The sequence below is a fragment of the Populus alba genome, chromosome 1 (genome assembly GCF_005239225.2).
Source record: "Populus alba chromosome 1, ASM523922v2, whole genome shotgun sequence".
NCBI classification, from domain to species: Eukaryota; Viridiplantae; Streptophyta; class Magnoliopsida; order Malpighiales; family Salicaceae; genus Populus; species Populus alba.
The window spans coordinates 3,207,454-3,220,332 of record NC_133284.1 but is presented as its reverse complement, the minus strand read 5'-3'; the positions used below and the strand labels follow the sequence as shown (position 1 = coordinate 3,220,332).

The window sequence follows — 12,879 nt, the reverse complement described above, 5'->3', positions numbered from 1 at the left end:
TCTAAACTCTAGATTTTGAAAGAAAACAAAAGTTTAAAGTGAAAAGAAAGATATTAAAACTAAGGCGAGGAAGAATGTGTAAAATCTAAAAAAAAAATCTTTATGTAAAACTCTTATTTCACCATCCTTTATTAAAGAAGTTATAAATTAAAGAATTAAGCCTAGTAACAATCATAATTAGTTCGCATCATTATCAACTTTGATTAGCCACCATAAATTCATAATTAAACTTGGATATTTTGGCTATAAATCTAAATTTTATTGAGTGATCGGTACTGCTCGGAGACTAATCACCTAAAAAACATGGAACCCACCACCCAAATACCTTGGGTGCTAGCATGTCTGGCACTCATGCTGAGCTCCAAGCTAACATCTTTTATGGCCTCGGGCACGCGCTCGAGCTTAACTACCACAGGCTCAAACAATATGTCTGAGCTCATTTTTCATTCATAATATGCTCATGTAACTTGTCTGAACCCAGCATTTTTTTGGGATATTGTTTAATTAATTCAATATTTTTATCTTATTAATGCTTGTATAAGGGATATTTATCCATTATCAATGCATATGTAAGAGATATTATTAAGGTAAAATTACACTTCATCACCTTCTCTCCATAAAAAAAAAATAACTTATTGACTATAAATACCTCATGAATCCTCTAAAATTAAGATTTACAATCTCTTTATTCTCAATATTTTTTGCATACATATTTTTAATATTTATCCATCTAAAATATCATTTTACTTTTTCTCTTTACAAAAATACTTATTTAAGTATCTAAGAATCTTTATATTTACCAAAAGATGATATTTTACAAGTTTCAGTTTCTAGCCATCTCGGCTTACTAGGCATCAACAACTTATTATCAGTTATTTTAATTCACTAGACACTATTTACCAGCCACTTTATCTATAAAAAAATAATCAAAACTGTTATAATTAAAAAAATCAGTCCACTGTATAACCCATAAACCTTATTTCTAACTTATCTAGATTTTTTAGGATATCATTAAGAATTGTGCATGACACAATCGAATTGTCTTCCGATCTCTACAGTCCACATGAATTTAAAGGCTTGAGATCGGTGACATTGCTAGACTTGTCTTTTTCTGGAAAAAATGCAGCAAATTCCGAGTTTAATAAATTGTCCACAAACAAAACCATATCAAAGTTTAAAGAAAAACATATGGATAAACACTATATCCTCCTCCATTCCTTATAGTCCACTCAAAATCAAAACAACATGGGATGTTTAAGTTGATATTACTTGCCTTTTGTCCTCACCATGAAAATGCATGCGATTTTGAGCTAGACAAGTCGTCATAAATTGTTATCATGTCCAAAATTAAAGAAGAAAGACATCAATTTCACCCAAAAAATCATCAGCATGATGTTGCTTTGGGTTTCGTATCTATAAATGGACTAGCTCTAAATCTTCCACCTCACTGAATTTGGTATTGGTAAAAGCATTTAGCTTAATTGATAGCCACATCTTTTCTCTATTGCAACATATATATATATAAAATTAAATTTGAATTCGAATCTCCCTTTTTCTATGATTATTACTTGATTTCATGCATACAGGTCCTTGTAAATTGGGATACCAATGGAAACATTCTGGGGATCAATATTAAAGAAAAATCAGAGAGAGAGGACGAAAACATTGCATGATTTCCAACCATATAAAACAATGAACTATAATCAAAATTGTACTCTCCATAAAAGAAAGGAAGAACGTTTTTGAGTTCAAATCCTTCACTTATTCAACAAAGTTAATTTCAGAATCCTGCCTTAACATTTAGAACCCTGGAGCAATCTCCAAACAAAACATCTTTCATGGAAATAAAGCTTGGACTAAAAAAGATTGCTTTAAAGTAGGATAGATAATTTTCTTGATTTCTTGTAATTGGCCTACATGTTTGATGAGGTCCAATTAAAACCCCGCAAGAATCATCTCTTTTTCTATAGCTGTTGAATAGATTGGAGGATGGGAAAACTGGATTTGAGAAGCACAAACATATGCAAAACAAGTTTTCTTATTAGACGTAGGAGCTTCCAAGTAGTATAAGAGGAATGAAGTTTTAGATGTTGTATTGTGTGATTATAGAAAAAAAAAAAAAAATGCTAGAGACTAACGTAAATCATTCTTAGAGCTTTCCATAACAATTTAATTTTTTAAATTTAGATAATTATTTAATTAATAATCAAACAAACACAGTTTGAGTCTCAAAATCTAGTTTCAAACCCTTCCATGTATTAGAGAGTAATACAGAATAATCCTTAAAGACTCGCCTAGCAACTTTAAATATGTAGTACTAAAACGAAGAGCAATATTTGGTACCTGATGCAGAGATCAAACAGACAGCAGGATCCCCGTTCATGTCCAGATACCCTATTTTTCGTGTTAAATCGCTAAAGAGAAGTTCCCCTGACAAATAATACCTCTACAGGCATTAAAAAAAATCAATTTTTATTTGATGAATTCACTCGGAAAAATCAAAGGACAGGACCAATAGCATTTTGGAGGCCACATTAAAATTTATAATTTGGCTATTTCCCTTTTCTTTTTGCAAAGGAAAGAAAGCTTTGTAAGAACAAATGAGAATTGTTGCAGCTGAACTAATCAGACTAAACAAAACTGATGGGGCGATAGGGGTCTGAACTACTGCTAAGTGTAATGATTCAACGTAAATACAAAGCCCACTGTATTTAGATCAGAGTCTATTGGTACTTTCTTTTGCAAAAGCAACTTAGATACCCAGTATTGCGGGAGTGAAAACCCGCCCCATGATCAGCCAACTGCTTCTAAATCTACCTCTGCATCTGTCTCTCCATCTATCATCCCTGCCTCTGCTTCAGCGTCTGCTTCTAACTGGCCTGCCTCTTGACCACCATCCGTGTCGGAGCCTTGCTTTTGATGTTCATCTGGTGTTGGAGTGCCGCTTTGTGAAACACTGCCAGTTGTGGCTGTGACATCAGTGTCCATTGGTGCAGCAGAGGCTTCAAGATCAATTCTAATTCCTTCACCGTCAATCTCGCTTGCAGGTGTTGATATCTAGCAAAAGACACTTGCTTAAAGACCAGAAAACAGTGTCCTAACACATTTGTAGAGATTACCAGTGTTTGAGACTGCCTGTAATTCTCTGTATTATTTGAGCTTTCTACAGTCCTAGTTTGTTCCAAAAACCTCATCTCATGTCATCAAAGAGTAGGCCAAGTGCCAGAATCTGATTAATAAGATTCCCTTGCAACATGAGACACCCTATTGTGGCAGTAAGCAACGTGCTGAAAACTAGAACAGTCAACCCATTTCTGTCAATCAGCCTATTGCAGGTTATAAATAGGAATTTATAATTTCATTAGGAAGCTGCAATTTTTTAGACAGACAGACGCTCAAGCTTCAAGCAGTTAAAACAATCTATTTGGAATCCCAACAACTCAAATCAATTCTCTCAAATGATTGCAAGCCAAAACACCTTTTATTTCTATTAAGATAAACTAGTTCAAATAAATTGTTACAAATTCACATTTCCATATGGAACTTGAGAGCTTATGTTAAAGACAGATACCTGATTATCTTCCACTTGATGTAAAGCACCCTTTGGCTCATCCTTTTTGGCACGTTTAGACCTGTCATTAGGTTTAGCTTGGTATTTGGACCGGACATCCGGTGGCAAGAGTTCTAAAGGAACAACTCCTTCAATACCATGGTCAGTAAACTGCAACAAAATTCACATAGATTCTGTTAGCCAATAGATTTTATGAAAAAAAAAAATACATTAGAAAAATTGGTTGCAATTATACTCGAGAGAAACCATCCAAATCCTGCCGAGCAGAGAAACGAAGACCTTTCCAGCAATAAACCTGGGACAACAGAAGTAATTATAATTTTTGCGGCCAGTAATCCACACTAATCGTCACAACAATTCAGCTTGCAGCAACACAGTTTACCTTTAAAAGGAGCTAAAATGAGCAGTGAAGTGTGTGCTTATTGCTAGCAGATCACACTAAGTTCCTACTTTGACATAAAATTCAACACATCACAACTTGGGCAAGTATAAGAATTTTGGGTCATCCATGACTTTATCTCATCATTCCCGGCCATATCTCAAAAAATAGATATTATATGATTTATTAAAATGACTAACCTTGGAGCCACATGCAACTCAATTGACCATAAAGCTCAGAGCAGATGTGGATGATCCAATGTTTAAACAGATTCCATGCAAATGTATTTACTTTTATTAAGCTGGATGATTGATACCAACAAAACAGCTCTTCACTAAATTATTGGAGCATTTATACTCGAGTCCATGTATTCACTTTTAACGGGAAACTAAAAAGATGTGTTAGTCACAAGACCATGAGTGTCCTAATTGTCAGGCGCAACAGGCAAGACACCAATCATGATACCACTCCTTGGATCCTTTAGCAGCACAGGCAAATGTCCCTCCAAGATATGAATTAACTGACCATAATCAAATAAGGTTCAAATCAAAATACCGCAAATCTTTTATCCCTCCCTCCCTCCCTCCCTCTTTTCATTTTTCAATCCATGATAGACCTCTCTAGCTACCCATTATTGTCTTCTAGTTTAGGTGGTCAGTATTCCTCAAAGACATCCCTTTAACATCCTAATACCCTTATTTATATCCCATTATGCAATTTATATTTTGTCTTTCATGCTCCCCAGAATTTATAGAATAGTTTACTTTTCAATCGTTTCCATATCAAACTTCTATACCGATTCCCTTAATCTTCAAGAAATTTATTTTTTCAGCCCCAAGAACAATATATTCCAAAATTAATTACCACGTTACAAGTGATATTAGATAGTAACATTTAATATTATTACTAGTAGCTAACCACAATGATAGAAAAAGTAAAATGACTCAGTACCACCATAAATATGGAATAAAAAGTTCTGTTTTATCCAAAGAAAAAAAAATGATGCTCTAACATCAATTCTATGAGCTAAAACACACCCGGTTATTCTTGTGGTGATATTCAGCATCTATTCCAGCTGATGGATCCATCTATAAATTCAGTAAAGAAACAAACTTAATCAGATAGCTGACATGTCAAAATCTGTATAAAAGAAAAGTAAAAATAAATATCAGGTTATTAATTTAACTTGGAAAGGCATATTAGGGTGCTTACATCTTCTGCCAATGGTTTCCAGTAATCTGTGATAGCAGGAGTTCGAACACGTTGAGGATCAGTCAATGCATTCTGGAGAAGTTAAAAAAAAGAACCTGTATTAAGTTGATGATCTAGAAGTATTAAACGAGCACAATATCAAATAACACCACAAAAGAACAACAGGAAAGAAAAACTATAAATTATTTGGGCAATCACATCATTATGAGCTTTTTTGGCATTTTGACCACAAATATCCATATAATTTATCATGCCATAAATTAAAAAATTCAGTAATGCATTATACCGAGAACACAATGCAATGAGTTTCGCTGTTAAATGAAACATGACAGGACAAGGAGATGATCATATGACAAATCATTTGCATATTGTAAACATCAACTCAATCAGTGAATAAGACCAACCGGATTCTGATCTGCCCACTTCCACAATTGAGAGAGTTCTTTATTTCCTAGCCTCCACCTTGGCCTACTGGGGATTAAGAAGCACACATGTTTCAGAATAATAGATGAAAACTTTGAGCAGAAATGTAAAATAACCATCAGGGGTGAAGAAGTATACAATGGGGAAAAAAAATTACAGGAGTCCTAAATTTGATTTTCAAATAATGAGTTGGAGGGCCATCAATGTAATTAATGCCATTGCAGGGCTCAATGTGTTTCACTGTGCACACATTTCCCCTCATTTTCTTGGTCAAAAGACAAACTTCTGGTTGAGATTATGAGTAGGCAATTATAGAACTACATTTCCACTGTTTTTTCTTTAAAAAAAAACATTGTAATCCACAAAAGAAAGCTAGGTGTAAATAAGTAGGATTAGAGGTGTTTACAACTTTATCAACCATAAAAAAATTCAATGTAGACCACTGCAAAATGACTTTCATATGGAACCACATATCAGAGCTTGTGAATTCATATTAGCTGTTTAGTTTTCAAAGTTATAAGCTTTAGCTAATTATTTCATTAGTGATGCAGATGCGGCTTTATAACCAATTATATGTATCCAATAAAAAATAGCCCATGCATAAACACTTGAATATTCGAAGGGCAGCAGAATGCTAATCAAGTGGCTTGCTATCCTATTGTCTTCGGCATCCTTCTTAGAGCACATTCCTAAAAGTATATAGTGTCAAGCATGAAAGGAAAAATGAGGCAGCCAACTTGCATACCGTTTTTTACCTCCATCTTGGACTGTTTTATTCTCTATTGGCTGTTTTTCAAATGGAGGGCAACCATCACGTTTCCACCACAACTAAAAGAATGAAAACGGTTATTATTCTAAACAAAGGTCATCTCACAACATAAGCTACAGATATGCATATCTGATATCTATAAAGGGAGAGAGACATGATAAGCATATTCTTACCCAATTCTTTTCACGTTCTAGTATATGCTCAACCATGTGAAGAAAATCTTTCCCTTTAGGTGGAGTCATTTCAAGTAATTTTTTAACATGCTCCTCGCAAGATCTTATTTCTTCTTTCTGGAACAAGCAGAGCGAAGAGAGTCATAACAATCATGTCATTCTATCCATCCCATATATGCATTATTCTCAAGTAAAAAATAATACATAATTCTAGTCAAGTAGACAAGAATACAAATGAGATAACATTGTACAAGGAGGGTGGAGTTCTTGATGAAGCAGTTCCTTTTCTCTCAAAGGGAAAATAAAGAGCACAAGGAGAAGAGGGACAGAAAGCAGGATGATCTTATATACAGACTGCAGAACAATGCAGGTTCTTCGGAGCACACGGTGCAGTAGTGTTGTGCACCAATTATGTACAAGTAAAGAGCAGAAAGAATCAGCAAGAGGTTTGTGGGGAGAACCAGGCATTCTTAATGCAAGAGAATGCATGTGGCAGGAACGTGCCTATATTGCAAGCACATAAAGTTGAAATCGAGCAGGTTGCCTCAAAGCTTGTGTCACCAATCTGTTTCAATTGAAGGCATCAACCCAAGTTTTCTCAAGATGTGCCAAGCCATTCTCTTATTTCATACAATTTATTGCTACTCTTACCTTAGGAGTTTTCTTCAAGCACAGCTTGTGCACTTTTATATAACAAATTTGGAGTCCCCTCTCTTCTTTCTCTCTCTTTCTTTAAATTATTAATCATAATTGAGAATGAGACACACGCTCCTCTCTTTATATGCCATGCGAAGGTAATGTCACTCTCAATTTTGTTCTTACAAACATGAAGTGCATGGAGAAGTTTGCTTGCAAACCACCTGTTACATCGCCATGGAAGCATTCTTGCTTTTATTGTGATTAGTAGAACGTAAATGCTCAGCTTGATTAGTTATGTTAATTATGCTATTTAACTATCATGGTAAGATTGTCATTTCACATTCTCATTATCATCCTTGATGTGTAATCAAGAGTTACTAAGATTGTTGTTATGGTTGCACTAATCATTCTCTTTGTTTGGTTTTGAATTATCAAAGCAATGTGGATTTCAAAGTACATATTGTCTGTAAAGAAATATACAAGCAGGAATTTAATGCTGGTAATATGTTTTTGTTTCCCTTAAAAAGGTTCCTAAAAAGGGAGCAATGGATAGAGAAAAACATTCATATTTCACGTAAGTCTCCCTAATTACCCATTTTATCAAGTACATGCACAATGCAATGCCTTTACACATCTAGAATCTGCCACATGTAAGCTTTAATAACTTCACAAAAACCAAGATAAAGAAAAAATGGATACTTTCCAGAATTTCATCCTTGCCAAACAGTTCAAACATATGCTATGAGAAGAGTAACACATGCATGAAGCCCTCAATGTTTCAACTTTTTTGGGACGTTGATGCTAGAAATCTCAAGAGAATTTGATGAAATGCAACAGCATCAAACTCATGCTTTCAGAATGTTCTGGAAACCTAATATTCAAACAAGTGCATATATCAGAACTTCAATGATGAAAATAAATAGTGGGCACAACACAAGCATGAATCAATCTTGCATGCGTGAGCACACAAACATCCAATTCATGTGCATGTGTGCAAATAATTTGCATATTGTTGTATAACTTACAAAATCAATAATGAAACAGCACTAACCATGCTTTCAGATGTTAAATCTTTGTCATTCTTTCCAGGAGCCTGCAAAAAAAAAAAGAGTTCATCAATTAGTGAAGAATACAAAGTGTAGAAAAAGAAGACAACAGATTAAATAAAGAAATGAGAAGCACACAAAAGGCTTTAATTAGATAATCCAGCAATAATTACCTTAAGGTAGTCAAACAGTATGAGACACTGCACAAGCACATGGCGGCGAAAACTTGGATCTTTTAACTGGAAAATTAAATAAAAAAAAGTGATAAGCTAAACATTAGATCAGGATGTTCTTTATAAATTGTTCAGCAGTGGTTTCCAACACCAGTCACCTCTAAACCCATCAGTTTACTGCTTGTGAGATACTTTATGTTAAATGCTGCTGCCTCTTCCTCCAAATTGTTAGCATCTCCTTCTTCCTCACTCAAAGGCTGAGCTTCGAAGGTATTCAAGACAACCTATATATCTCAAAAATTAAAAAATCTTCATTGTAAAGGTAATAAATTTGGTAGAATAAAAGACAAAACATAAAACTCATTGAAAGATAAAAGTCACCATCAAACTCGATGAGAATTTTTGCCACTTGATAGGAGAAAGAGTAAGGGAAGGGTCACAGAAGTACTCCTGAAAATACAAGCAGACAAATTCATCGGAGTAATTAGATCAAGTAGCAGTGAAACAGAAGAAAACATCACTTAGAGAGAAAGGAAAACAGCTATCAAACTCCTAATGATAAAATAAAATAGGTCATCTTTTTAGGGGCACCAAAATCCTAATAGTTCTAAGCAAGAGAAAAAAAGGAAAGTCAAATAAGAAAAGCAAACCGAACATAGTAGAGAACTCTTAATTAATTTTCTAATTTCCTCAATAAACCACAAATCTTTAATAATATTAAGATTCCTACATAAGAAAATTCTTAAATAGACAAGATTTATAAGAAAAACTAAGATATACAGAATAAAAGGTCAAATTAAAATAATTTAAAATTTTCTGTTTTCCTTGCATATTTTATTTCTTTTCCCCATAAGAAGGAGCTAAATGCATGATTGTGTTTCCTCTTTGAATCAATTATCATGGATAAGTAGTTTCTCACATAAATACCACCAGATTTTGTAATAGAGTTTTTGACAGAGTATGTTACGCATGTGTTTTGGTAAAAGAGAATGCAATCCTTTTCTAAACTAACATCGATTGTAGAGGCAAGGTCTACCTGTAAACTCCACAAGGTTTTATAGAAGTTGAAGTCAAGAGAAATGGCTGCAAAAAAGGGACAAAGAGTAGCACATACAATCCCACAATAAAGTTAGAGGTAACGGACAGCACAAGTCAATACAAAGTTCACTGAAGTTTTCTGTAGCTAAGATGTACCAGCTGGTGGCTCTTTCTCATATTTAGTCTCATTTGATGTGTTGAAAACTCCTTTAATGTTTACAGCTGCAGCCATTAAGCAAACCAAAGTAACATATTAATCCAACAAAAGCAATCTCTATCAAAATACAATAGCTGAAAATAAATACATACCTGAGCGCTCAGATAGTGGAAAAAAGTGTGCCAGAAACATAAGAATTCGTCCACAAAACACGACATCATTTGCCTGTAAAGTTAATATGTTAGAATCAAACATTAAGGATACAGTAGGTAGTAGCCCCTATCAAATTTTCCTTTAACTGAAAAAAAAAGAAAGAAAAAGGGAGAAGGGAAAACAATTAAAAGAAGAATTTATAATTGTATTATTTTAATTCAGACAAAGGCAAATCTGACTTTTGGTTCAAATTGCTATGGATGAGCATTCTTCTGTTTGCTTCATTATGAAATTCCAACCTACAAAGATCATCTAAAATAACTTAACCCCACCAAGAATAAAGAACTGAATCAAGAGCTAAATCCACATTTAACGTTACCTGAAAATCACTGTTGGACACATTCTTTTAAGTAAAATAAAGAGAACAGTTGTAAATCTTCATCCAAGATTCATAATAAACAGCTTTTACTCTCTAACGTGATCAGGCCAAACGAATACAAATTCTTTTGTTGGTATAAGTTTGCATGCAAGAATTATGCTTATGTATGCATTATATATATTGATGGACCAAACTACCTTTGAAAGGCGACGGAGAAGTTGATTGCATGTTCTCAACATTACAAGTTTTCCACGAGCAAAAAGTTCTTGCTATATGCAAAGCAACCATCAAAACAAACACAACTGTTAGTCGCGATAGAATATGCGGGACTGGTGTTGGAGAGTCTAGTCAATATCATGGTATGGATAAGAAGATAAACAAAAATTTGGAACAATTTGAAAGCATATACCTTTCCAAGTATATCTTGCTTACTCTCTATGTAACCAAAAATATCCTTGCAATTTCTCATTGTAGACATTTCTGTCAAATCTTCCAACAACTGGAATATCATACCACCCTCAATATGTTCTCTCTCACATAGATATAGAACAACATCTGGCAGCACAAAAAAGAAGTTTGAACTTTGAAATGTAATAATGAGATAATAAGATATGTGCAAAAGATAAACAACTTGGTGCTGCCACAAGAATCAGAGACCCAATAAAAAGTAATGAAACATCTACATCATTGGTTCAAGCTCTATTCAAGTCCACCAAAAGAAGTCCTTCAGATTGATTAAAATATACAATTATAAATAAAAAGACTAAGCCATCACCAGGTAGGATACTTGGTCACTCACTACAGAAATCATTTACAAATTCAGACAACTTCTAGGAGTCTCGTCCCGGAGAAAGAATAGTTTGCTAAAGAGGGAGTTTCTAAAACATTTGTACTTCAGGAGTCTATAGCTCTTGCATCAATCCTTTCACAATCCAAGCAATAGTTAGAGAACTGAATGAGACAAGTCAAATTAACTCAAAGTTGATCTGAACATCACAAAGATGACAGTTTTAAGGATTTGCAAAACTCTTTCAAGCTCCATCATCGAAACCTAGTGTGGGAGAATTTTGTACAAGTTTTGTTTACCAAATTACATTTTAAAATCATTAAATTTCTATAAAGAAACGACAAAAATTTCTATCAACCACCACTCCGATAGATTCATACATTTGTATACTGTGTAGATATTTGTTAAGCTATGTGACTACTCTTGTTTGGTTTGGCTGTTCAAAGACAATCCAAAATGAAACACCAAATTTGTATGCCAGCTGGACATAGATCAATTCCTGAATAAAGTACAGCGAATTCCACAATTTCTTACAAGTCTAAGAGGGAAAGAACTGATAAGAGAAAAAAACCTCTTGCAGAACTAAGCAATTCTATTTTGCATGAATTCTCTCAATCAACTAAACCAGAGCAAGCCAACACAATAAGAAAGCTCTCACAAATCCAATTTTCAGGTATTTATGTAATATTCTGCATCCAAAGGGGAATGCTCAATCCTCCAGCTCAAAAAGATTTCCTACTACTGAAAAAAGTGAGACCAAAAAGGCAAAGAAATCACATACTTTTTATTAATATCCATCTTCCACGACTTTGATCCTTGTAAAATACTTTACCAAATTAAGAACAACATAATTCAGAATCTCGGGCATGCCTGTGCACACTCACGCATAGAGGAACTAAATAACAATTAGCTTGACATGTACCTAGTAAACGAGGAATTTGACCCTGAGAGTTTTCTTCATCATCAATTGACTTCCCAGACAGCATAATTTCCTCCCCCGACTGTGCAGCAGAAGACTGCAGCAAAAACAAAGGCAAAATCTCTCAGTTCAACAAACAGAAACAAGCAACAAGAAATGAAAATCACAATTATGCCTATATCTGTATATAAAAGAACATACTACAAGCTCCTGAAGCAACGTCCGCAGCATATTCTCCAACAATTGATTCTCATCTTGCACCAATTTAGTTTGCTTCTAAAATCATCATTCAATTAAGAATTAATACGCATTCACGCGTCAAAACCAAAAACAAAAAGATTCCAAATTTATTAGTCTATCCATATTGAAATAAATAAAAAGACTGATAAATCACCTGAGGTTTAATAAATTCCTGAACAGTCTTAAGAGCAAAAGTTTCAACTGGCCCAGGCTGCAATATAGCCCTCCTGAATTCTTCCTAAGAAGCATAAAAATAAAACCACCATAAATCATTATTCAAATAGAAAACAAAAAGGAAACGACAGTATAATATTTATTAAAAATCAACAAGAGTGAGTAAAGTCCTCAAAATTTTGAAATTTTGAAAACCTGTAACTAAAATTAACGACTTAAATCACAATTAGGTTACCGATTATTCTCTATTTGACCATTTAAATTGCGATCAAAAGTTGATTAAATTTCAAAAAAATATGAAACTGAAACCCTAACAAAAATGTCAAAAACTACACCAAAAAGAAATTAAAAATGCACAGATTTAATGACAGGAAAAAGAAGAAGAAATCGTTACCATGTTGAAGAGTTTAACTACACTGAAAGCCTAAAAATCACGAACCGCACTGTACTTAGTACTGGCAAGTGACTTTGGTGCGGTGAGTGCAGCTGAAGGAAAGAGAGGGAAGCAGCTGTGTCAAGGGAGCAGCAGCCCAAGAAGAAAGAAGATCGAACTCTTGAGTCCGTACAAAGACAGGCCAGCTCGTTAGTCTTGGGCTTTGTCTTGGTACAGGGCTTTGTCTTGGTATTGGTCTTGTAAATGTCATACA

General features: G+C 34.2%; 1 protein-coding gene across 3 annotated transcripts; it reads right to left on the bottom strand.

Moving 5' to 3' along the window:
* Positions 1 to 2,455: 2,455 nt before the first annotated feature.
* On the bottom strand, positions 2,456 to 12,869 carry LOC118053915 (THO complex subunit 1). Of its 3 annotated transcripts, none has more exons than XM_073409355.1 (22): positions 12,627 to 12,862; positions 12,213 to 12,296; positions 12,020 to 12,094; positions 11,822 to 11,915; positions 11,681 to 11,725; positions 10,522 to 10,667; positions 10,310 to 10,381; positions 9,733 to 9,805; positions 9,580 to 9,645; positions 9,422 to 9,468; positions 8,767 to 8,835; positions 8,544 to 8,669; positions 8,386 to 8,451; positions 8,218 to 8,259; positions 6,528 to 6,644; positions 6,331 to 6,413; positions 5,567 to 5,633; positions 5,163 to 5,234; positions 4,988 to 5,038; positions 3,807 to 3,866; positions 3,572 to 3,721; positions 2,456 to 3,057 (listed from the first exon to the last, which is right to left on the bottom strand). In XM_073409355.1, the coding sequence occupies exons 1-22, from the start codon at positions 12,627 to 12,629 to the stop codon at positions 2,794 to 2,796; spliced, it is 1,872 nt and encodes a 623-aa protein (XP_073265456.1). In that variant the 5' UTR covers positions 12,630 to 12,862; the 3' UTR covers positions 2,456 to 2,793. The 3 variants fall into 3 exon arrangements, with proteins under 3 accessions (XP_073265456.1, XP_034921207.1, XP_073265464.1); XM_073409363.1 differs by lacking the exon at positions 2,456 to 3,057 and adding an exon at positions 3,064 to 3,294 and having other exon boundaries at positions 12,627 to 12,869; XM_035065316.2 differs by lacking the exon at positions 11,681 to 11,725 and having other exon boundaries at positions 12,627 to 12,860.
* Positions 12,870 to 12,879: the final 10 nt, after the last annotated feature.

Coding starts and splice junctions, on each gene's coding strand:
- LOC118053915 (XM_073409355.1), bottom strand. Junction 12,095..12,212: donor AGGAATTTATTAAACCTCAG/GTGATTTATCAG, acceptor TGATGATTTTAG/AAGCAAACTAAATTGGTGCA. Junction 8,260..8,385: donor TACTGTTTGACTACCTTAAG/GTAATTATTGCT, acceptor TTTTTTTTGCAG/GCTCCTGGAAAGAATGACAA.